Here is a 25,652-nt window from a genome sequence, read left to right as displayed (position 1 = left end):
CCCCCCCCCCCCCCCCACTTTTTGGAGAGTCGCTTTTACTTTATAAATTGTTGACTTGGTCGAGTGATGTTAAAAACCTATGCTTTCTTTTTGACAGTCTTTGGCAGTAGCAGGTTTTCGTTTTTTTGTGAGTGGCTGGAGGGGCTTTTTTTTTTTTTTAATTCCCCAGACCACAAGCCTGTTTTTACCTAGGAGATCTCTGGTTTGCTCTCTAGCAACTTCCTACGTTGGTGTCTGTGCAGCTGGCTGCCAACATTAGGGAAAATGGATAACAGCCTTGCCACACTGGTGCCTCTGTTCTTAATGTGGGGTTGTTTATCTAGAGGTGGCCTGCCCCCCAGGCGCAGTCAGCACATCAAAGTGTGTCCATTTATGCTGATGGGGGCTGAATTGCATTGTGTTTACTTTTGTTTTTAATGTTATTTTGAAAATTTTTTTTAATTTTTTTTTCAACGTTTATTTATTTATTTTTGGGACAGAGAGAGACAGAGCATGAACGGGGGAGGGGCAGAGAGAGAGGGAGACACAGAATTTGAAACAGGCTCCAGGCCCTGAGCCATCAGCCCAGAGCCTGACGCGGGGCTCGAACTCACGGACCGCGAGATCGTGACCTGGCTGAAGTCGGACGCTTAACCGACTGCGCCACCCAGGCACCCCTTGAATTTTTTTTTTATACGTGGAAGTCTTTTATTTCCTTGCTAGATTCCTGCCCCACCCTGCCCCCACCCCGATTAACGATTAACAGTTATGCAGACCTCAGAGAAGTTTTTGAAAATTTTGTGAAAGTGTTGTGTAGAAAGAAGAAACCATCTCCGATCTCACCAGACTGGCATAAGCGCCGTGAACATTTTGGAATCTTTCTTTCTAGTCTTTGAGGCATGTTAAAAAACAAAGTTCAACGGAGTAAATTTTATAAGATCTTATTGACTTTAGTCAATGATTCATGAATTGGGCAACATCCCATCTGGCAGATAGAACGGAGCTCCAAAGAGCTGTACAAAATGAGAGGTTTTCAGGGGTTGGGGGGCGGGGCACGCAGGGCGTAGGGGACACTAACGGGGAAGTTACAAAAGCAAAAAGCAGATTGTGGCAAGGTCACCTTCCTTTAGGGGACAGCAGGGATCTATCATGCTGCTGACTTCACTAGTGCTGACCAGGTAATTCCAAGTTGACTAGTTTGAGGTTCCACTGGGGGGGAGCGACAGGGGGAGCTGAAACTGTAAGTTAGGTATGAAATCTTAGTTTGGTGACTTGGGCTTAGCAAAAGTGACTCCATTTTTCCAACAGGCACGTAGTTTGTCATAGTGGATGTACAGTTCCTCTGATATTTTTTTTTTCTCCTCCCATTAAAAACTCTTCTGTAGGCTTCATGTTAACAGCTCCTATATGGTCCATCTTGACATTTGGAAGTATTGCTTAGCTATTTTCTTTTTAAAAAAAAATTTTTTTTAACGTTTATTTATTTATTTTTGAGACAGAGAGAGACAGAGCATGAACAGGGGAGGGGCAGAGAGACAGGGAGACACAGAATCTGAAACAGGCTCCAGGCTCTGAGCTGTCAGCACAGAGCCCAACGTGGGGCTCGAACTCACAGACCGTGAGATCATGACCTGAGCCGAAGTCGGACGCTTAACTGACCAAGCCACCCAGGCACCCCTACTTAGCTATTTTCTTAATGCTGGGAATACAGTTTCTGATTTTTAAACGAATTCTCTGTGGTCCTGGCCAGATTACTAATTCCCTGATAAATTGCTGGGTTGTATTGGTAGCCGCCCCCCACCCCAATTCAAGTTGAACACAGTGTATTAAAACAACTAAGCAGGCGTGCCTGGGTGGCTCAGTTGGTTAAGTGTCTTGACTCTTGACCTCAGCTCAGGTCATGATCTCACAGTTCGTGAGTTCGAGCCCTGCGTGGGGGTCCACGCTAGCAGTGTGGAGCCTGCTTAGGATTCTCTTCTCCTTCCCTCCCTCTCTCCCTCCCTCTCTCTCTTTGTCTCTCTCATAAATAAAACAACAACTAAGCCTCCAGGAGCCAGCTGGAGGTTGGTGCTAGACCTGAGGGTCTCTCAACTCACTTTCTCTGTCCCAGCACATGGTTGGTTGTTTCCTCCTCCTCCTGGCTTAATGGGCTTTGAATCAGATGGACCCGGCACAACCCTTACTTAGCTTCTACACGAACCAACCTCATGTCCTTGTAAGCTTCTGTTTTCCGATTGCAAAATAGGGAGAATAGTGGTACCCAATTTTGGGTTTATTCTAAGAATCCCGAGTCAGGTTGTGATGAGGGTGGCACGGTGTCTGGGGTTTGGTGACAAGATTCACTAAGGGCTTTTGCTGACCACCTTCCTCCCCCCTCAGCCCCTCCTAGGGATTTGGGTGGCCTAATTCTGTCCTGTTTTGGAAGAGTGGGCAGAAAAGGAGAAGCAGAATGGGGGGGGGGGCGGTGTATCCCGAAGGCCTCCCCCCCACCCAAGTGTAGGGAAAGGTCAACTGTTTCAGAGATTGCCAGAACCCTCAAAGGCAGTGGTGCTGCTTTACCCCACTACTGCTGGGGTTGGGTTCAGTGAGGTGGGTGAGGTTGGCCAGGAGCGCCAGGCCCCTGGGCGTTTTTGCACGGGGTTCTGCCTCCCTGGGCTCTCTTCTGTCATTCTTTGGGTGTCCTAACTCACCCCACACCTCTGACTGTGACCAGCCTTGTATCCCTGACACACTTCCTGTGACTTTTGTGGTTCTCACCCCATCTACAACTAAGCAGGAGGGCAGGAGCGGATTTCTGTAGAAAAAGAGTGTCTTTACAAATTCCTGGGTGAAACCCTTCGAGGTAATAATCCACCAGATTTTTATTTGAATTGCTCTATCATCTTTTAATTACTCCAGAGTGCTTTCGCCTCCCTGGTAGGAAGGAGGAAGGTGATTCCTCAGATGAAACCAAAACCTGGGGCCGCTGAGGTGGAGCTGGAGGTACAGGTGTCTTTCTGAGAACGGAGGGCAGCAGTGGGGTATCTTTCTCTGTCCTCCATGTATTGCCTGTGGTGTAGAAGAGTGAGTCCTCATACACACGGTAGTACTTCAGCTAAGCCTTTTAAGGGCTAGGAACAGACTTAAAAGAACCACGTCGAGTTGAGCATAGAGAAGGAGACCTCAGGAGAGGGGATGGGGGGACGGGAACAAGAGTGATAGAAAATAGCGGAAGCTTGCATCCCCCTTCAGACTTTTAAGTTTGTCTAATTAAAATCTTTCGTGGTCTGGACATCTGGCCTGAAAGGACCGACGAGTCTCTCCCTATTACTCAGACGATATGAGAGGGAGCTTTACAAGTGTGTTTGGACTAGTGCATTAGTAAGGCTACACTGGGTAAGAATAGAGGATTTGCAAATCCAGACCCTAAGGAGTCAAATGTGACTTCCTGGACATTCTCTTCCTCAACAAATTGTCATCCACACTTTTTAATTGTGTTACATGAAAACATAGAACTTTAAGTTGCTTTCAAATCTTTTATGTGGTGGCAATTTAGACTCCTATTAGAGATGGCAAGGAAGAACACCAGGTATCTTTTAGATAAGCTTGCTTCTGATCACTTCTCTTGGAGTGCTGGCCTATAGGCACTTCTGATTTTCTTGAGACACTCTGTCCCTGTTCAGATTAGGTGACGACTCCTATTTGCTTGTAAGCCTCTGCCCTTGACTTTCACATTCCCGCCGTAGGTGGAGCTGGAGCCTGCTCAGCTTCCCAGATGGGCTCCACCTGCCCGGTCCTGGTGGCTTCAGCATTCCTTCGCGCTTCCCGTCTGGCTCACTTCCAAATGAGCCTGCTCATTTCCTTGCTCCGGAACCTACCTCCCCTTACAGCCAAGGTACAAGGGGTCCACGACCACTCAAATGATGTGGAAGTCACAAGATCTGACCTTTGGAAGAGCCTCTAGTGCCCCTGGGCTAACCTGAACTAGTGACGATGGCCTCCAAGGCCACAATTGTAATTGCTCTTAGCCAAGGGAAGTGGCTGGCTGCTGAATGACCCTTAGAGCCTTGAGCAGTGAGATGATTTAATCTAGAATTTAGGGTGGACATTGTGTCACCGTTTGCCATTGTAGTGTCTTTCTTGTCTCCTGGCTTCTCAGCGGTCGCTCATATTATTGTTCTAGTTAATTTTCCTAATACTCAGTGGACTGACTTTGTAGGTACTTGATTAGGACAGTGGTATAGATAATACAGAATATTAGAAAACTGGGGCACCTGGCTGGCTCAGTTACAAAAGTGTGCAGCTCTTGATCTCGGGGTCGTGAGTTCAGGCCCCACGTTGGGTGTAGAGGTTACTTAAATGAAGACAAAAATGTTAGAAAACTCACTGCTGAAAAGGACAGGGACCATAGTCCAATGTTCTCTTAATAATCAGGGAAACTCCTTGAGGACCCACCTTCCTTTGGAAACCTGAGAATCCACTGCGGCTTCCTTTCTGAGACCTCAGAGAGCTGGGCCTGAGGCAGGCCTGCTGACTCACCTGCAGCCATGTTGTTTTTCTAATTATCAGAGCTGATTAGCTGGATTTGGATGTGCTTGGCTCTGAGGGCTGTAATAATCTTCTTTCTTTCTTACCTAGCTCGCCTAGAGTTTGAGAAAGTTGAACCAGTTGTGAAAATGTATCACCTTTCAGAAATGAACAGCATCTTAATTGACTCCCTTTGAAAGCACGTCAAACTGGGATTGCTGAGGTTGAGTGTAATCTGGTACCCCTTGAGGTTGGGCGCTCAGGCTGGGGCACTCTGAGGAGACTCGTCCACCTCCAACTTTGTTTTCTGGCTCCAAACAAACGAGTGGCTGTTTGACGATTGGCACGCGACCCGGGTTTTGAAAGCACAGCCATATAGGGTATTGCGGACTGGGAACCAGGGGGTTTAAAAAGTGAGGTCATGGAAGGCCCAGATGAAACTCTCTTCGCGTGGATCGCAACTGCAATTAATCTTATTAACATCCTGGGCCCGTGCCTGCTCTCACTGCCTCGGGTGTGTGAGGGTATTTAAGGGGCAGGCTTTGAAGGACTGTCTCCTTTGATGGTGCAGATGCATAACAGAAGCGTGTAAAACTTTGTATCTGCTGTTATAAAGGCCTTTTGTGTGCCCTTGCAGATTCATTTAGTTTGGAGAAGCAAACAGAAAACCTCGTGCAGATAAGATGTTGGGAGGCTGGGTTGCAAATGCAATCTTGTAGATGCGGGCTCTGTGACCAGATAGAATCAGTGGAAAAGGAACCCCCCCCCTCCCTGCCCCCCCAACATAGAGCTAGTTCCAGCACCATATTCCAGAGTGAGTGGAAGACTTAAAAATGCTGTCAGGTCACGGGGAGGCAGGAGCAGACATAGGAAACAGCAAACCGTGGAGGTGTGTGTGGTGAGTGCTAAATTGGCAGGGATGGGGTACCCCAGGGGTTCCTAACATACAGGGGTGAGTGAGGGCTCTTGTGGCTAGGATGGCTTCCTGGGTGGGGTGGGCCTCAAGGAGGCGGCCCACAAGGTGCTCTCAGGGCACAGTGGCTTGTGGCGGAGTGGTAGGGGTGAGGCTGGGAGAATTTAAAGGCAGTGGGTGGCACAGTGACCTCTCAAGTGCATGGAAGACGAGCCTAGTATGGTGTTCCATCCTTATAAGGGTGCTGCCTGCTTCTATTTTTGAAGCCCATTTTTTAAAAACTCTAAAATGCCCACATCGACGCTCTCGTGCTGTTCTCTTGTTTTAACAAGTAGCCTTGGGACAAAGAAGTTGTTTAAAATTGTCAAGTTCAACAGATGTGGTTCATGTGTGCTAATAATATCCCAGAATTGAGTACAGAATCTACTCACTAAGTGAATAATTAAGAAAAGAAGTATCTGTTCTTGTGTAATGTACCCATTTGCTCATAATTAACGAATGTCCCAGTTACAACATTATGACAGGCCTGTTTTCTTCAAAGTTTTCTTGCTGTGTACTGATACAGGGTTTTTGTGTGTGTGTGTGTGTGTGTTGTGTTGTTTCGTTTTAAACCTTCAGATCTTCTCAGATCTCGGTCCCTCTGGGATTCGCCAGGGGGGTGGGAGAGGGAGGAGAGGAGCGGCGGCGCCCTTTCTGCCCACAGAACATGCTGGGGGATCAGCGTTCCGGGGGGGGGGGGCACTCTTGGGGAGCCTGGCAGCCGGCCGCTGGGCAGCACTGTGCGCATTGACCTTGTCCTCTTAGCTGCCCTCCTGTCCCTCCACCTGCTTTTCCTCCCCTGAGATAACAGAGATGCGTTTCTCCATAACAGGAGGATGGAGGGGGCTGGGACATCTTTCCCTTGCCTTTTTCTTTGCCGTCGGAAACCTGAACAGCAGACCTCTTTTATGGGTGCAGAGAAGCCTACAATGGGCAAGGTGAATCCCTGAACCTCACCTAATGGGACGTAATATATCCCAGCTCTATATCCCGCAGTTAAAAAAAAAAAAAAAATCTTCTCATCCGGCAGGGGAAAAAACTCTGGACTGGCCAGGGTGAATCAGCAGGCCGTTCACCAAGATAAGCTCGAGTCTCTAGACGTGGCACCCAGCCGATTGTCAACACTGGTGCCGTGAGAACGTGGCAGCAAGCAGCACCCTGTACTTTTAAGGTCAAGAACGGCAGCACCAGGCCCCCTGGACACAGTCGCTTTTTCCTTCAGGAAGAGAATTTCATTTGTCCCAGAAAGGTTGTCTTTCTACTTAAAACACAGAGTTCGCGTTGCTTTCTTGTAGGCTTCCCCACCTTGTTGTTCGTTCGCACGGCGCCCACTACAGTCCAGATTCACGTGGCCGGGTGGAGTCCCACGAGCCACACATAACTACTTACACTTAAATTATTGAAAATTCAAATGGAAATTCATTGTCTCCCTTTACTTGCTCAGATACCACATGTGGCTAGTGACTCTTCTTTTGGACAGCAGTTATAGGACATTTCCCTCGTTGTGGAAGGTGCTGTTGTCTCTCAGCGGTGCCGCTCCTTATTTGAGAGAACTTTCTGGGCCCACTCAGCTCCCCCGTCTGCTCTGCCTACTTTTATATCTTAGAGGTTGTGGTACCAAAAGTGAAGAATGTCCCAACAGGCATCTAATGTAAGTACACAACTGTCCCCTGTGACCCTTCTCACCGGGCACGATCCTAACCTAAAAGACCCTCTAAGGACTTGGCGGGTTTGGCTCTGTGTGACAGCCTTTCTTTTTTTAAAAAAAATTTTTTTTTCAACGTTTATTTATTTTTGGGACAGAGAGAGACAGAGCATGAATGGGGGAGGGGCAGAGAGAGAGGGAGACACAGAATCAGAAACAGGCTCCAGGCTCTGAGCCATCAGCCCAGAGCCTGACGCGGGGCTCGAACTCATGGACCGCGAGATCGTGACCTGGCTGAAGTCGGACGCTTAACCGACTGCGCCACCCAGGCGCCCCTGTGTGACAGCCTTTCTTACATTCCTCACAGGGTTTCCATTCTGCACACCTAAAACACATTTCAGAACGGTTTTTCCCTGCTAATTCTACTTTATTAGTTTTTTAAAGTTTATTTATTTTGAGAGAGAGAAGGAGCGACAGAGGGGCAGAGAGAGAGAGGGAGAGAGACAGCAGGAGCGAGACGGGCAGAGAGAGAGAGCAGGAGTGAGAGAGGGGCAGAGAGAGAGAGAGCAGGAGTGAGAGGAGTAGAGAGAGACAGCAGGAGCAAGAGGGGCAGAGAGAGACACAGCAGGAGTGGGAGGGGCAGAGAGAGAGAGAGAGAGAGAGACACACACACACACACAGAATATCCCAAGCAGGCTCCACACTGCCAGTGCAGAGTCCGATGTGGGGCTCACTCCCACGAACTGTGGGATCATAACCTGAGCTGAAATCAAGAGTTGGACCCTTAACCGACAGAGCCACCCAGGTGCCCCTTTATTTTTTAATTTATTTTTTAATTTTTTTTTCAACGTTTTTTATTTATTTTTGGGACAGAGAGAGACAGAGCATGAATGGGGGAGGGGCAGAGAGAGAGGGAGATACAGAATCGGAAACAGGCTCCAGACTCTGAGCCATCAGCCCAGAGCCCGACGCGGGGCTTGAACTCCTGGACCGCGAGATCGTGACCTGGCTGAAGTCGGACGCCCAACCGACTGCGCCACCCAGGCGCCCCTATTTTTTAATTTTTTAAAATCTTTACGTGGGCTCTGTGCCCAGCGTGGAGACTAACCTGAGGCCTGAATTCACGACCTTGATGAGATCAAGATGTCAGCTGACAACAAGAGTTGGACGCTTCACCGACTGAGCCACTCAGGCGCCCCCTGCTAGTTATACTTTAAAACCTAGTTCAGGAGCATCTAACTGGACTTTCTGGAAGTTGCCTTGGAGTCCCCTAACTGCTTGCTCACCAGCTGCTGGAAATCACTTGCTTGATACTGGTGCTTAAGTGCGAGCCTGCTTTGGTTTGCTTTTAGGTCTGTCTGTGACCACAGTGGAAAGGTCTCTCCCAGAGAAGATTTTTCTGTTTTGGTTACGTCCTCAACACTTTATTTGCTGTCTTTGTGGGAATGGAGCCTGGGAGGAGGACATTTAAAGAGGTCACTACCAACACTCCATTCCCCTCGAGCTGTCCCTGCATTCCATTTGCAGCGGGGGCCCGTTGCCCCCGGACAGTGCGGTTACAGCCTGCGGGGTCCTTGTGGTTTGTTCCGTACCCAGGTCTGCACTGGTTCTGTGTGTAGTGTGCCGGGTATCCCAGTCTGTTCGGGACATCATTAGGTGACTGCCGGTTGCCACCACCGGAAGATGAGCTTGAAAGTAGGAATTCGTGAGTTTGGAATCTAGCGTCAGTTAGAGTAAGCGCCTGCTGGCCCGGTAAGTTCACCCTTTCCCACTGACACGCGCTAGCCCTCAAACCCGGCCAGGAGTCAGAGCAGCTCCACACGAGAGCCGTGGGACTGGGAGGTGTTGACACCATCTACTGCGTCTGTCATCAGGCACCGTGCGTCTACCGGGGCGTCCCCTACCCAATCAGAGAAGCTGTGCTAGTTGCTTTTTTAAAGGGTCAGTAGTTTTATTTTTTTATTTTTTAAAAATTTTTTTTCAACTTTTTTTATTTATTTTTGGGACAGAGAGAGACAGAGCATGAATGGGGGAGGGGCAGAGAGAGAGGGAGACACAGAATCGGAAACAGGCTCCAGGCTCCGAGCCATCAGCCCAGAGCCCGACGCGGGGCTCGAACTCACGGACCGTGAGATCGTGACCTGGCTGAAGTCGGAGGCTTAACCGACTGCGCCACCCAGGCGCCCCAGTAGTTTTATTTTTTTTAAAGAAGACACGTGAGGGAGTGGGGCGGGAGTGGGTCAAACTTGACTAGGCTGTCAGCCATGGAAAGGTAGAAAGGCAGCGGCCACGGCCGTCTGTCCTAGCCGTAAGTGCGTGGCCCCGACCGGGACGCCTGCAGGCACTCAGAATTGTCGGATAATGAGTTGTATCGTATTTTTGTCGCAGCTCTGTCAAGTACGTATTGGCTTGCACGTTTTACGGAGATGAGAAAATGGTCTCCGAGAGGTTAAAGAGCTTGCCTTGGGTTACACAGCGAGGACGTGGCGCAGCTGTGAATCAGACCCGTGTATGCCCACGCCGGAGGCCACACGCCTTCCCCAGTGCAAGGGGTCCAGCCCTCGTTCCCGCTCGCGGTCACAGTCCTCCTGGATGCTTTCTGTTTTGCTGTTGTTATATTTTGGACTTAAAATTTTAAGGTGAGATAAAATGTCGAATTACAGAAGAGTTAGCAAGAAAGGGTATAAACAGGTTTGTAAAGCGGTGCGTTCGTTCTCAGACAGTCTTGATTTAAAATGGGATGGGGCCACGCCGCACGAGGACCACGCCGCGTCTGGGAGGCAGGGTGTGGCCCTGTGAGAAAGTTCACCGGTGGAGAAACGTCTCGGTGACCCCACCCAGGAACCAAAGCGAACCCCAGAGCAGCCCTTGGGCTTGCAGGATGAACACACTAGGGAAGAGTCTAGGGTTGATAATTTTTCATGGAAGAACTGAGAAACTGGAGGGTTAGGAGACTATAAAAGAAAGGTGGCTTATAAAAAAGAGGACCTGTAACTGCCTAGACAGACATACTTGGGTGTGGTGTCACCGCCTCGGCCGCCAAGAACAATAAGGATACTTCAGACTGCTGCGCCCCATGCCATTTCCTGTCCTTGCCATCGCAGTTCAAGGTTAACGTCTATACTATTTGATCTGTTTTGCACTTGCCACACAGGTTTTTAAAAGCTCCTCCTCATTTTTACCTTTTGCACCCTTGTACCTACTTTGTCCCTTCAGTGTTGCATGTTTTTTTCCTTCTTTCTGCTTGTAAGGCCGGCTTCCCAAAGACATTGTATTTGGAGGAAGGGCAGGGGGATCCTTCCCTATGTGAGAGGAATGGGGGGGGGGGGTCTTAAAGGGATAACAATTTGGAAGTTTTCCAGCTCTAGAGACTTCCTTCCATTCTGATACTAACAGGAACCAGTGTCCTTCACAGCCTGAGCTCGTGACTTCTGTGCCTTTCCCCCTGCTTCTACACTCCACTCAGAGCGTTGCTTTTATCATTTCAGAAGCTTTTTTTCCTTGACATTCTTCACTGAGACTCGGGCTTCGCTGGACAATAAGTGCCATGAGGGTGGAGGTGTGGTGCCTGACGTCCCCACCCTCAGGCGAGCGCTTGGCACACAGCAGGAGCTCAGTAAATATTTGCTCAGTGAGCAGGCCTTGGTCTGTGGCCTTTGTGGGCAATTGCTATGTCAGTTGACTTAAAAATATGGCGTAGATCTTAACCGTTCTTACAGGAAACAAAAATCCTAATGATGTGAAGTGATGATGCATGTTAACTAAACTGGGGCTAATTGGTTTGAAGTATATACATATGTCAAATCCTTATGATGTACACCTAAAACAAATAGTGTTATATGTCCATTATATCTCAGTAAAAAACTCAGGGTCCCAGCCTTCTAGGGTTTAGCTGCTTCTCTGGGATTTACTTTCCAGTTAATCTTTTAATAACAAGGTGTTTTGCCTTGAAAGGATCGTGGAGGTCCTTGGGCCCAACTCTTTTCTGTTATTGTTCCTTTCAGTTTCCTTGGTTTTTAATCTCTGAGAAGGAAGGATAGCTGTTGCACAAGTATGTCTCAGCTATGCTTTTGTGGGCAAGCTGGGGTGAGTTTCTGTTTGCAGGCCAGCTAGTGCCTTCGGTTTTCTTCAAGCTGCTGGGAATGCTGACATGAGGTGGCCTAGGGACAGTTAAGACTCACTAGGGGCGCTTGGCTGGCTCAGTCAGTAGAGCATACTACTTTTGATCTTGGGGTTGTGAATTTGAGCCCCGTGTTGGGTGTGGAAAGCCTGGGTGGCTCAGTCAGTTGAGCAACTCTTGGTTTTGGCTCAGGTCATGATATCACAGTTAGTGGGTTTGATCCCTGCGTTGGGCTCTGTGCTGACAACGTGGAGCCTGCTTGGGATTCTCTCTCTCTCTCTCTCTCTCTCTCTCTCTCTCTCTCTCTTTTGCAGCCCTTCCCCGCCCCCCAAACAAATAAACTTAAAAAAAATCTTAAAAAAAAAAAATCACACAGATTCTTAAAAAAAAACCTCACTAAATTCTAAATGGACTTGACCATGCTCTTTGCTCTTAATCACTCCATTTCCCCCTTCTCTTATTTAGGTGGTAAGCCCCTAGGGTGGACGTATGCTACGGTATTTGTGTAGTTAGCTACTTTGTACATTTTTAATGGTGGGTCTTTGGTTGCCTTGATTCCTCAAATGGAACCATTTTGCCCCATAGGTCCCACCAGTGAGATCAGTGTCAGATTTTTGCAAAATTGTCCTGTTAGCGTCAAGAAGCACCGTTGAGATGATTCACTCTGGTCCCTTTATTTCCTAGGAAATGAGGGAGTGGCCTCAGGTCAATGAGCGGAGGGCACGGGATTAGTTGGTGAGAGACTCTGGACCAGAGCCCCCGTCTCGCTGGAACTGGGCACGGTTTTCACAGCACCCTCTAGCTCTGCCAGTGCCACATCTCACCCGTTAGGAAGTGGAAATCTCTTAGGTTCACTGTTTAGTATTCGCTCTGAAGAGTCTTTGGACAGTCTGTACTGAAAAATCAAAGTCGACACAAAGACTTGTGATCTTTTTTCAGCTATGGCCCATGGCCAGCTAATTGTGGATTGGAAAGAGCAGGGCCAAGCCGAGAGGTACAATATATGTTTTGAATTTCCTTAGAAATAGTCACTGAAGCTTCTGTAAAGTTATTTTTTGATTTTTTTACTCCTTTTTTTTTTTAATGTTTACTTATTTTTGAGAGAGAGTGAGCATGCGTAAGTGCATGGGGGTGGGGTGGGGTGGGGGGGTGCAGAGGGAGACAGAGGATCCGAAGTGGTTTCTGTGCTGACAGCAGAGAGCGTGATGCAGGGCTCAAAGTCATGCACCGTGAGATCATGACCTGAGCTGAAGTCTGACGCTTAACGGACTGAACCACCCAGGCGCCCCCTATTCTTGTTAGTGGAAGCAACATAGAGGACCCGGGTTAAAATTAAATTTGATCTCTTAACTAGTTGAGGTGTCCCCAGACAAGCCACACACTTCCCGAGGGATCTCAGGATTTGGAGTTACTGAGGGTTGGTAGGCTTTGGAACCAGGCTTCAGGGAAGTTCTGTCACTGCCACAGAACCGCTAAGTTTCTATTGGCAGGTGAATTTACTTAGAACTTGACTTCCTTTGGAAGCCGGAATAATAATGTCTACTCGGTTAGGTTGTTGGGAGAATTAAATGCAACACAAGCCAGGTGTCTTGTATGCTTGGCTTCTTGGGGGTCACAGCACACTGAAGTCTGGCCGTCTGTGATTGCATCTAGCCATTACATCATATCACGCGCTGCTTGAGCTCTTTAGACGAGAAACTGTTATTGAATTCTTCAGTGGAAAGAGGGTTTACTATCATCCCGTCCACAGTGTGGACAGTCCAAGCCGGGGTCGAGACTGGATGGGTTGCGAGTGGGTGAGTAGCGGAAATCTGGCTACTTGTATCTTGACATGACGATTTGTTTGGAAGATCAATTACCCTGTGGTAGTTGTGTGTAATTAGGTCATTGATTAGTGCCAGTTAACATGATTAATTGCCATACTTTTTGCTTATAAATATGGTATAAAGCTGTAAAGACCGTAAAGTTCGTACAATTCGCTAATGAGGAGCTTTTGGTTTGTGTCTTTAAATATTGTTTAAAATGGAAATAGCCTGGGGCACCTGGGTGTCTCAGTTGGTTGAGGCTGAGCCGGCTGACTCTTGATTTCGCTTCACGTCATGATCCCAGAGTTGTGGGTTCGAGCCCCATGTCAGGCTCCACGCTGAGCATGGAGCCTGCTTGAGAGTCTCGCCATCCTGCTGCCCGTTTCCCCTGCTTGTGCGTGTGCACTCTCTCTCTGTGTCTCTCTCTCAAAAGAATAAAATAAATGGAAATAGCCAATCCTACAGGCACTCTGAGAGAATGGTGTTTGTGCAGAAGGGAAATTTAGCAAAGGCGGTTTCACAAAATAATAATGAATGAAGCGTTGCCATTAGCTGCTGACAAATTAGTTGTAGCCCTCAGGAAGATGGTAGTCCGAAGGAATGAGAACCATCCTTGGTGGATGACCCTGAGAGTTTGACAGTGAGAGGGTGTGTGTGTGTTTGTGTCTGCGTGTGTGTTTCGAGGTGAAGTGCCCCAGAGTTCTTGTGCGGACTGTATAAAGAATCCTGCCTTACCTGCATTTTTTTCTATGATTGTTCATATGTGGCATGCCTTGTTTTCCTTCCAGGATGTGGAGAAAGAGAAGGAAACCCACAATTACCTCAGCAAAGAGGAAATCAAAGAGAAAGTTCACAAATACAACTTAGCAGTCACAGACAAGTTGAAGATGACCTTGGTAAGCACCCACAGTACCGTCTACGTTGACACAGGTCGAAAGACAAATAAATGTAAATTGTTGGTACTACAGTCTACGTGTTTTAAAATCTCCGAGTAGCGTTTGCAGAGGTTGAATGGCCAAGGTGTGCAGGACGGTAAAGTGGAGTGTTTCCGCAGCTTTCAAAGTAAAGTTCTATGCTGAAGTAGCTGAACGTCGGTGGACACTTTACAGTTTTATTGTAAACGTTTTTGTGACCCCCCTCCCCCAAAGGATGTTTAGCGTTGAGTATAACCGGTCTGTTTCACATACAGGTGGTGACTCAGATTCTAATAAGGCTTTAGATAAGTTTTATCTTGTGCAGATAAGTTTGGAAGTGTCAGCAAAAGGATTTCATGCCCGTGGCTCAGAATATACTTGAGCTAAGATTTCTCTCAGCTGGTTGTTGTGGAAGATGAGGGAGGTCGTGCTCAGCGTCCTACACGTTGCCGTTTCGGGCTTCAACAGTGTGGTACCGAATGCTGACTCTCAGCGGGGGTGAGGGTTTAGGAGGAAGGAGGCCCAGGGCTTAGTGACTACAAGGAGAGCCAGCAACAAAGCCACAGTATTCATGTGCCTACAGACTGGACTGGCATCTGTGCCTCGTCCTCGCATTTGGTGACTTTCCTCGAGGCACCTGCCATCCCTTTGCCGGTTTCCAGGGCCCTTGGACTTCGGCCTGTCAGTCTGTTGACCGTGAAACTGACAGCTGAGCAAAGACTAGGCTGACCCGTTTAGGACAGGCCCTACTGAGCTCTCTGACCTTTGGGGAGGAGCCTTTAAATCCAAGCCCTTGCGATAAAGAACCCCTCCCCGGCGGACTCCCCCGGAAGGGGGGGTGGGACAGAGGATCCCAGCTGCGTCATTCCAACGCTCACATTTCTGTTTTCAAACGCGTTTTTCATCAGAGGAGAAATCGTCCACTTGCCATGGTTTCTTCTTCCCTTCCCACCATGGAGATTAAAACATGCAGGTTTCCATTCGTTTCATAGATAGAAATTTTAAGTGTCGTATAATACTTTCCACAGGAATGAACACACGAATTGGCATTGTAAGTTGACCTTGTGGAAAGGAAGAAATATATGGACCAAAAAGGAGATTTTTAATGTTTGACTTTAACTGTCTCATTTATCGATATAACACCTGAAGATTTGTTTTAATAAAACGTTAGAATAAACTTTTTCTAAATATACCCGCTGTAAAAAGAAAAAGTGAAGACCAGACCGTTATTACTATTTTTGGCAACTAAGAAATAGTAATTCTGCTCTCGGTTAAACGCTGAACTCAACAAGTTGTCTGTATAAATATGTGATTTTTTTGGGGGGTGGGGGTAATAAAAATTATACCTCAGTAAAACTGTTAGGAAATAGTATATAGACGGAGGTATAAGTCAGACCAGAAAGACAAGTCCTTACAATCTCTGTAGTTCACATTGTAGCTTCGGGTTGTTTTGCACATCTTGCCGCTCGAGGTGCCGGGATCACATCATCGTGTACCCCACGCTGTGTATGGCACGTGTGCTGTGTACAAAAGTTTGAGTGAGATCGGTAATCGAGGACATACCATAAAGCCACTGGGAATGAAATAGGTTGTTCATTGACCACTCCAGGTTACTTGGGTGTCTCCCAGCCCCCCAGTGACCTTCCTTTTCTGTGTAATAGCTGGCCATCAGCTGCGGACGGACTGCGGCCCCCATGTGTGAAGGCATCTTGGGATTTGTCTGGCCACTGCCCCAGGGGATTGTAACCTCTCCAACGGGCCCTGACCTTTCACATGTAGCTCCGGGCGCGTCCGGTCCCCAAAGCAGGGGGAGGCTTCTGTCCCACATCTGCCCTACAGACCTTGCTCTGGAAGCACTTTGTTGGGGGTGTTCCCTCCCTCTGAGATCATTCCCTCAGGGGTGATCTTTACTTAAGTTCTGCCACAGAGCAGGAAAAACAAAGACCGAGAGAAGGAAGGCGAGACATTCTTTCCCTTGTTTTGCCGGGGTGCTTCCCTCAAATGCCGAATGCTGCAGTCAGCGGAACTAAGTGTGTGCTTCTCTTCCGGCTTCAGAACTCAAATGGGATTTACACTGGCTTCATTAAAGTCCAGATGGAACTCTGCAGACCCCCACAGACTTCTCCGAGCCTTGGAAAGCTTGCTCCCAGTAGCAATGGCTGTACGAACACGCTTCACATCAGCAGCACGAACACCGTGGGGGAAGTGATCGAGGCCCTGCTCAAGAAGTTTCTCGTGACCGAGAGCCCTGCCAAGTTTGCACTTTATAAGCGTTGTCACAGGGAAGACCAAGGTATGCTGCCGCGCGTGAGATGAAAAGGTCTCTGCTCTTAGGTCTCTGTCCTCATTCGCAGAAAGGACACTGCTGGGTGTCTGTACCTCGGTGGTGTCAGAGCCCTGGGATGGGTTCTGGAAGCTGTGGGGCTCGTGGCTCACACCTGATGTTTGCTGGCTTTCCGTATTTTTGAGTTGGCTAGTTGGGGGTCTGAGGAGCCCCGAGGCAGCCACATGTGATGGCCTTTGTGGAGGCCTTTGTGGAGGAGTTTGTGATGTGTGCACAGGGGGGTAGCTTTGACGTTTTTTTGGTTTTTTGTTTGTTTTTTTTTTTTTGTTCCCCGCCTTGATTTTGATGCTCTTCAGGACGAAAAGGAATGCCTCTGTGCTTGAAGGCTTCATTAGCACATCCCACATTTGATGTGCATCTGAACATGGAGTGGCATGGCGGGGGGGGGCCTGCGTCCTCAGAGACTTTGAGGGTGGGAGGCACATGTGTGCCTGAACATCTCAGCCTGGAGTGGCACAGCCCTGAGTTCTTCAGTTTCTTTAGCTTGCCACACTGGCCTTGACGCTGGGGCATTTTGGTACGTAGCTCTCCAGAGGCCAATCCGCTGGATGAATGACATTCCGATCTGGGGTCTGCCTGTCTGAACTTAATACCCACGTTCAGTGGATAGAAAGAGAATATTAAAGAACTGCGTGAACCTGAACACACAGTAGTTGAGGGCAGGCACTCGAAGCAGAAATCGATAACCACTGTGATCCAGTGATTCACCAAGAGCTCGTTTGCACATGGTAACCATGTGTGGGCGATCGGGTACTTAAACTGTGCTTTTGGGCGGTAAAGCCTCCAGCAGAGCCATGGAGGAAAATGCACTAACCTGACACGAGAGAACTGCCCTTCAGTTGCATGGGGATGGAATCCAGCTAGTCGCTAGGTATGCACGCACTGTTTTGAGCACAGGCCACCTGCAGAATACGAAGAGGGGCAGGCCAAGATTCCTACCTACCCTCAAGAGGCCCCAGGCTCAGAGTTGTGGGGGTTTCCGTCTGCAGGGAAATCAGGACCTGCGACGCAGTTGTTTCCAGAAGTGCCAAAATAACGTAAAAGAGCTCAGATGGCATTTTATCTTGCTAGCTGCTGTGCCTGCCCACCTGGACTGGAGTGGCACACACGGACAGTAATAGTGTGATAGCGGCCTGTTGAGATAGTACCCTGACGGCTGGCGAAATCTTCCAGCGTTGCAGGCAGTGCTGGTACCCGGGGGGGGGGGGGGGGGGAGGGGGGGGGAGGAGACACAGCTGTGCTCCTGAAGTCACCAGAGCTTGCATCCTGACCGCCCGGTTTATTTGCAGCTGCTAAAATTCTAGATCTGTAGACTGATTTGCTCCTAGTGCTCCAATTTTGTGTTCTTTGGATGGTGTATTATTTTTACGGTTTCTGAAAGGGGTTGCAGATGCTTTTTGAAAGGAGGAGCAGAATGAATTGTAAGCCCGTTTGGGGACTAACTAAGACCCATTTAAATTCATTCTGGAGAGTTATTTCCTTTTTTTTTTTTTTCTTCAATGTTTGTTTATTTTTGAGACAGAGAGGGACAGAGCATGAACGGGGGAGGGGCAGAGAGAGAGGGAGACACAGAATCGGAAGCAGGCTCCAGGCTCTGAGCCATCAGCCCAGAGCCCGACGCGGGGCTCGAACTCACGGACCGTCGCAGTCAGACGCTTAACCGACTGAGCCACCCAGGTGCCCTGAGAGTTATTTCCTTTTTGATCAAGGCGCAGCGTATATTGTGCAGCTGTCTATACGGTGGAAATAGTGTAGATTTCATTCCACTATAGGCTGTTTCTGGTCACAAGAGGAGGAGGACGGTGACTTGGTGGCTGGTTGACATGGGCTGTTGTGTTGATCTGGAGGAGGGGCTGGTAAGCGGGGCGTATGGTCCAGGGGACGGTTCAGTACTCTGTCACATGCCGCTTGTCTCCTCACCCAGTCTATGCCTGTAAGCTCTCAGACCGGGAACATCCGCTCTACCTGCGTTTGGTGGCTGGGCCCAGGACAGACACCCTTAGTTTTGTTCTTCGTGAGCATGAAATCGGAGAGGTGAGTAGTTGTTCATTCTTGCTTTAAACCGTACGGAGCAGCCGGTCCTGTTTTACTGCTGTAGTGGAGTGACTTTTTATCCACTTGGGAGGGGGACAAAGGGAGAGAATGTGTGTGTCTGTGCGTGAGTGTCTGGCTGGCTGTACCTCTTGGGAGGCGGCGAGCTGGTCTGTGGATGATACCTTTCTGTGTGGTGTGTGTGTGTGTGTGTGTGTGTGTGTGTGTTTTAACGTGCTTTCTTTCTCTCTCTTTCTTTCTCTCTCTCTCTCTCTCTCTCTCTCTTTTTTCTTTCTTTCTTTCTTTCTTTCTTTCTTTCTTTCTTTCTTTCTTTCTTTCTTTCTTTCTTTCTTAATGAGAGAGGGTGGGGATGGGGAGAGAGAGAGAATCCCAAGCAGGTTCCACGCTATCACTGTGGAGCCTGATGTGTGCCTTGATCCCACAAACCGAGAGAGAGCATGACCTGAGCTGAAAGCAAGAGTCAGACACTTAACCGACTGAGCCACCCAGGCGTCCCTGTGTTTTTCAGTTTTCAGAAACAGACCCGAAGTTAGCTTACGATATAATTTTTTTTTTTTACAACATCCATTCTCTTGGTGTTGTAGTTTTCAGAGGTGGGAGGAGAGTAAGAAAGAAAGCTGCCTCCCACCTAAAGAGCGCTTATCACCCCTTCTACCTCCAAATTGCCCCAATCCAGTTAAACTATGAAAGTCGACACTCTCCATATGTTTGCTACTAACAAACGTCTGCAGGCTTATTCATTTAAAGAGAAATAAAAGGAAATGGAATCTCTTTACCATGAAAGACCTTTAACTTTCTAGAATCTTTTTTTCCTCTTGCCAAAATGATTTAGAAATTATGTTGGTATATGCATCATTTGCCACTTTCTCTCCAGGGAGGATTGAATTTAGGCCAGTTCCGTTGAAGGAAAAAGCACTTTATACCATTTTCTAGATCAAATGTCAGGTTTAAAATGATGCTTGAGTAAATCTTGCAAGGCCTGGGTCTCCGTCTTCTGTCTGGAACAGGAAATGTTATCCATGTAGAACATCATGTGATACAATGAGAATAGTTTCCAGGTTAAAATTAGGAAACCAGTGGGGTGTCAGGGTGGCTCAGTCAGTTAAGTGTCTGACTTCAGCTCAGGTCATGATCTCAAGGTTCTTGAGTTCAAGTCCCACATCAGGCTCTGTGCTGACTGCTCGGAGCTTTGAGTTCTGTGTCTCCCTCATTTGCTGCCCTTCCCTGCTCGTGAGCTCGCTCTCTCTCTCTCTCTCTCTCTCTCTCTCCAAAATAAATAAACATTAAAAAAAAATTTTAAAAAGGAAAGGAAACCAACTCTCAGCTTCCTACTGTTCCTCTTGTTAGATTGGGAGCATGACCTTGGGTAAATCTTCCAGTCTTTTCAGTCCTCAGTTTTAAAATCTGTAGAGTGGGACTAAAGATTTTAAAAGGTGGTTTTGAGTCACAAATTAAAAATGTATGTAAACGTGCCTTGTAAATTATGTTCATATGTCTAAATTGGAAGTTTATTTGGGGGGTTTTAGGAAGACAGTGCCTTTTTTTTTTTTTTTAAATTTTTTTTTTCAACGTTTATTTATTTTTGGGACAGAGAGAGACAGAGCATGAACAGGGGAGGGGCAGAGAGAGGGAGACATAGAATCGGAAACAGGCTCCAGGCTCCGAGCCATCAGCCCAGAGCCTGACGCAGGGCTCGAACTCACAGACCGCGAGATCGTGACCTGGCTGAAGTTGGACGCTTAACCGACTGCGCCACCCAGGCGCCCCGACAGTGCTTTTTTTTTAATTTTAATTTTTTATTTTTAAAGATGTAGTTATTAAAAAAAAATTTTTTTTTAACGTTTATTTATTTTTGAGACAGAGAGAGACAGAGCATGAACAGGGGAGGGGCAGAGAGAGAGGGAGACACAGAATCCAAAACAGGCTCTAGGCTCTGAGCCATCAGCACAGAGCCCGATGCCGGGCTCGAACTCACGGACCGTGAGATCACGACCTGAGCCGAAGTCGGACGCTTAACCGACTGAGCCACCCAGGTGCCCAGATGTATTTATTTTTTATTGTTTAAATTTATTTTGAGAGAGAAAGTGTGAGCGGGGGAGGAACAGAGAGGGAGAAAGAGAATCCCAAGCAAGCTCTATGCTCAGCGCAGAGCCCGATGCTGGGCTTGATCTCATGACTGTGAAACTATGACCTGAGCTGAGATTAAAAATGGACGCCCAGCCCACTCAGCCACCCAGGAGCTCTTTTAAAGATTTTATTTTATTTATTTTTATTTATTAATGTAAAAAAATATTTATTTTTGGGAGAGAGAGAGAGAGGGAGAGAGACCGAGACTGAGAGAGCGTATACATGAGTGGGAGAGGGGTAGAGATCGAGGGAGACAGAGGATCCAAAGTGGACTCTGATCTGTTAGCAGAGAGCCTGATGCAGGACTTCAGCTCAGACACGATCTCGCAGTTTGCAAGTTCAAGTCGGACGTTTAACCAGCTGAGCCACCCAGGTGCCCCAGTTTTATTTTATTAAGGAATTTTTTTTTCCATTTTATCTATTTTAGAGAGAGAAAGTGCAAGTGAGGGAGAGGGTCAGAGAGAGGGAGAGAGAGAATCCCAAGCAGGCTCTACCTCTCAGCACTGAGTCGGATGCTGGGCTTCATCTCCCAATGGTGAGATCATGACCTGAGCCGAAATCGAGAGTCAGACGTTTAACTCACTGAGCCACCCAGGCGCCCTCCCCCACCCTTTTTCCTGACAGTGCTGTTTTAATTAATGGCGTATTCTAATGTAGAAAGTTTTGTTCTCCTACTCCATGTTTCTTACTCTCTTTAATAACCAGGTCAGAATTCCTCTCCAAAAAGCCTTCTACCATGTGCCCACTTGGCGGTTTTATTCCTTCTGTTCCATCTGTTCCACTTGTATTAGGTTATCTCCAGTCTTTTTCCTCCCCACACTCCTGGGAGGTCCCCGTCGGAAATTGTTCCTGACGGAGGCAGTGACTCTCAGCAGAAGACCCAGGGTCCCCTTTTGGGAGGGGAGGATGTGTCGAAAGCAAACAAACAAAAACTCCCCCGTGATGCCAAGTACCTTTCTTGACTGCTTTAATTAAAACAAAATTTAAACCCCACCGGTGTTTATTTTGTGCCTGCTAGGTACCAGGTGCTGTTGGGGAAACAACTCAGAGACTCGAGGGCAAGAGACAAACCTCAAATAGTGAGAGGTGCAGCAGCTGCTGTGTAGGTAAAGTGTAGGTGAGGGAGGTACTAAGCAAATAATGGTCATAACTTTTAAATCTTTTGTGATCGTGGCTGTCATTGCTCAGTGAGAGCTTCTAAGGGATGTAGTTCTGGGTGGGAAGGGAGGGAGGAAATTATGGAAGACTTCTTAGAGGAAGTGGCATTTAAGCTGAGGCTTGAAGGTTGAGTTGAGTTCGCCAGGCAGAGTGGAGAACATGTGCCCAGCCACGGAGGGTAGTGTTATGGGTGAGGGCCACAGCATGGCGGGGTGGGGTGGGGAGGGGGTGTGGAGGGTGCTAGAGGGGTTAGAGTCTTTCAGACTTAGCAAGAGCAACTAAGGGAAGCCACCGAATGATTCTAGCAGGGCAGGGTGAGGCCTAGATTTGCGTCTTAGAGTATTGAGGCTCACTGTTGGGGGAACAGAGTGGGGAACCTAAGACCGGAGTAGGAAGGACATGGGCGACGCTCTCCCAGGAATGGAGAAAAGGATGGCAGATAAATCGGGGGGCAGTAAAGGTAGAGAAAAGCAGGCCAATTGGACAGCTGCTTTAGGCGCCGGTAAGATTGTGGGAGGTGAGGAAGAAGGCAGTGACAGTGGTGACTCCAGGGAGAGGGGGCGGGTAGGGGAGCCTCTGGGGTCAGAGGAAGAGGGGCCAAATCAGCAGTGAAAGTGTCTAGAGCACTTTGGCTCTTGTGGGAGCCCTTGTGGAGGCCAGTGGGAAGAGGGAAGGACGCGGGGTGAGAGTGTGGGGGTTGGCCTGGCTGCCGTCTGGAGGGCAGGGGCCGCATTCCGTGGGAGGGCTGCCCAAGACAGCCTTAAAACCTTGTAACCTTGTAAAACAGGCCTTTCGAAACGCTGGCTGGAGTAGGAGGGGCAGCCACACCCCCGCCTGCTCTGGGCCAGCATTCCCGAGTTCTGTCTTCAACACCTGGCATTTTTCTTTTGTGTCCTTTCACAGTGGGAAGCCTTCAGCCTTCCAGAACTACAGAATTTCTTGCGGATCTTGGACAAGGAGGAAGATGAGCAGCTGCAGAGCCTGAAGAGGCGCTACGCAGCCTACAGACACAAGCTGGAAGAAGCCCTCAGTGAGGTGTGGAAACCCGATTAAGGCACCGGGTTCCCTGCCGCTCGGGAAGGAAAGGCGCAGGACCTGTGTACAAACCGGCGCAAGGGTCTCTCTCGTCGGAGGGCTGTCTTCTTGCCCCGTGACGCTAGGGTCTTCCCTCTTCGATCGCTAGATCTAGTTCCCAAAACCTGGTCACGCAGCGTCCCGCACCTTAGGCATCTTCTGTAAGGGATTCTGCAAGCTTGTTCTGTTACGGCACTGCGGTGTTACCTCTCGGCAAGCTGTGAATCTGTAGTCTCATCTGGAGCCATCCAGACTGCTTTGAAGCATGGACTCTGGGGTTTTTGTTTTTAAGTCCTTACTTTCCTTTAGTTACTTTAATTATGTGATGATGCTGTTAAGCTGAAGGATGTGCAAATGATTTTTTAAAGGCTTAACAAGGAATCTGTCTGAACACTTGTCCTGTGTTGAAACTACCTGTTTTTTGTTTTTTGTTTGTTTTTTGTTTATGTTTTGTTTTTAGATGTCAGAGGAAGCAATCCATGTGAACTGTAAGGCACAGGAAGCTAGGAACTCTGAGGACTTTGTGAAGGGTTTTGTAGGAGTTTGACAAAGGAAGTGAAGAGCAAGTTTGCAAGAAGGCGACAGTGGAAGTTGGGGAGCTCTGCAGGAATGTGGTTTGGGTGAGGCGTTGATGGTAGGAGAGAAAGGTGTATTTGCTGATGAGGTGGACGCATTCGGTTTTGAGATGTTAAACCCATTGTAGTATTGCTTGATTCCCTGGTGAGTAAAATATGGGAACAGAGCCAAAGAAAGTAGCAGCTAGACCAAAAGGAGGGACCTGGGAAGTCTGCAGCTGAGCAGAACATTCCGGCAGGTGGACCTCGCAGACCCATACATACAGGAGTCACGCCGCTGGGGCTGCCCTCCCTGTGGACGGTCCCAGTGCTCTCTTCTCAGGGTGGTGGGACAATGACCGTTTGCTAACTCTGTTATGTTGTGGTCCTCCCCCCACCCCCACCCCCGCCCCCCAGCTGTTTTCTGGATTGAAAAGGAGTCTGGGTAGGGAGCGGCTTGTCAGGTAGAGAGCTCGCAGAAGCATACTTTTGTGACAATCACTCCCCTCTTTTCCCCCGTTTTTCCCTTTTCCTCCCCTTCCCCTCCCTCCCTTCCTCCTTCGCCATCTCCCCTCTTTTCCTTCCCCCTTCCTCTTACAGTCTGTTCTGACATAAGGTAGAATCGGGATATGGATTATATAGACCCTAGGACTACTTGGCTGTAGGGAGGAGGGTGGCGAGAAAGGGAGGGACCCCCCGGGACCCCCCCACCCCCACCCCCACCCCCACCCCCCACCCCCCACCCCCCACCGCCCCGCAGCTGATCACACAAGAGGGGTTCTTTCTGGAAATGCTTTCACAAACGTGCATGTTCCTCCCAACCAAAGAAAGGCATGTGCAATAGGAGCCTTCCTGAAAGCAGGTAAAATAACCCCATTCTTTTTTCAGCAATCTGAAAACAATGGGAAAGGTGTGCTTTGGTTCTAGAGGGGCCTTGTGGTCTATTTTAGTCTAGAGATGTTTTGTTTATAAATTCCCAAGGAATTGTCAACACTTTGGTGACACCTAATGGATTCTTTTTGAAATTCCAAGGTGCTTCATTTCTTTGCCTCTTACGTGAACTGTGCCTTTTATCGCATTTCTGTTCCCCTCTTGGTGTGGCACTTCTGACTTTTCAGAGCACACCCATCTTGTTGGAGGCAGGTGTAAGTGGCGGTCATGCCGTGCCACACACGTTACTGCGACAATCGTATCTTCCTAAGCTTTTTAAGGAGAGTTGGGGGGTGGGGTGGGGAAGTAGAACTAGCTATAAAATATGTATGGCACAACTTGTTTAATTTTGCATGTAACTTCTTTTTAGTGCCTCGATGAGGTTTTAGTGACATTGTCATCTAATACTTTACCTTTTTTGTTCAGGGAATGCCTTCGTGATTTTTATACTGGTTTTACTATTCAAGACTGTGGCTTGGGTTTGAGCGTACTGTTATCAACCACCTGGTCTTCTATTCGCCCATCCAGTAAGCTTATATTTTGTGAAGCTTTTGTTTCTCCGATTAAGACACTGTTAGAACCTGAAGTAGTAGCTGATGGCTATCTGTGAAGGAAAAAAAAAAAAAAAAAACTTTTTTTTTTTTTTTTTTGTACTTGAACTAGATTGTCTAAAATAGGCATCCTCATCCGCAGTACCCAGAACCTCGCTCACTGTTGTGTGCACTACAATTTGCAATTTGGAAAAGTTGCTGTATTGAAATTCTGTCAGTACGCAGTTCTTTGAATACTGATGTTCTCTCCCAAACACTGGTTACTGCAGCAGCGTTTTTCATGGGTGAAAGAAGAAAGGCCACTAAGGCCAAAGATTTTTAAAAATCATTGTACAAATTCTTATGTTAAATTAAACTAAGCTTTGCTGTAATACTGTTTTCTCTTCAGTATGTGATGGTACAGGAATGTTGTTAAATGAAGGGCGTAGTGTTGCAGGGGAGCATTTTAAATCGCAGAAGTAAAAAGTTATAATATTTATAATTTTGATGAGTTTATTTTTATAGGGAAGATTTTTCTTCCCTACAGTTGTTTCTGGAATGGCAAATTGTTTCCATTATTAAAAGTCGAAGTTGTTGATGTTTGTTCATGTGTTTTTATTTATGGCTCGTAATATGCCAGGTGAAAGAAGGTCACGGGGGTGGGGCGAACGTCTGCAGATATGTGAGGACCATATGGGAATGCAATGATTTACTGGGTTTGAGTGGGGCACATTTGTTCCCCCAGGGGTTGTTTCCTTTGTCTTATCCTCTGGGGAAAATAACCCTAGCCGAGTGTCTGCCCATACAGCACATTTTAATTGTGAAACGTACATCCACTCAAAAGTGTATAAGGGGCACTTGGGTGACTGAGTTGGTTAAGCGTCTGACTCTTGATTTCGGCTCCCGTCAGGATCTCATGATTTGTGAGTTCGAGCCTGGCATCAGAGCCTGCTTGGGATTCT

The 25,652-nt window shown here is 48.0% G+C and overlaps 1 protein-coding gene across 1 annotated transcript in view; it reads left to right on the top strand.

Moving 5' to 3' along the window:
* RASSF3 (Ras association domain family member 3) overlaps positions 1–25,288 on the top strand; it is a 74,358-nt gene extending 49,070 nt beyond the window's left edge. Inside the window, exons 2-5 of the mRNA XM_040491508.1 lie at positions 13,796–13,903; positions 15,977–16,214; positions 18,190–18,299; positions 22,506–25,288. Of these exons, the coding sequence (XP_040347442.1) occupies positions 13,796–13,903; positions 15,977–16,214; positions 18,190–18,299; positions 22,506–22,655 (606 nt within the window). The 3' untranslated portion in view covers positions 22,656–25,288. The remainder of the gene's footprint in view (positions 1–13,795; positions 13,904–15,976; positions 16,215–18,189; positions 18,300–22,505) is intronic.
* The last annotated feature ends 364 nt before the right edge of the window (positions 25,289–25,652 follow it).

This window comes from Herpailurus yagouaroundi, unplaced genomic scaffold, assembly GCF_014898765.1.
Source record: "Herpailurus yagouaroundi ecotype Mexico unplaced genomic scaffold, PumYag 182, whole genome shotgun sequence".
NCBI lineage: Eukaryota > Metazoa > Chordata > Mammalia > Carnivora > Felidae > Herpailurus > Herpailurus yagouaroundi.
This window is presented reverse-complemented; position numbering and strand designations above follow the sequence as displayed.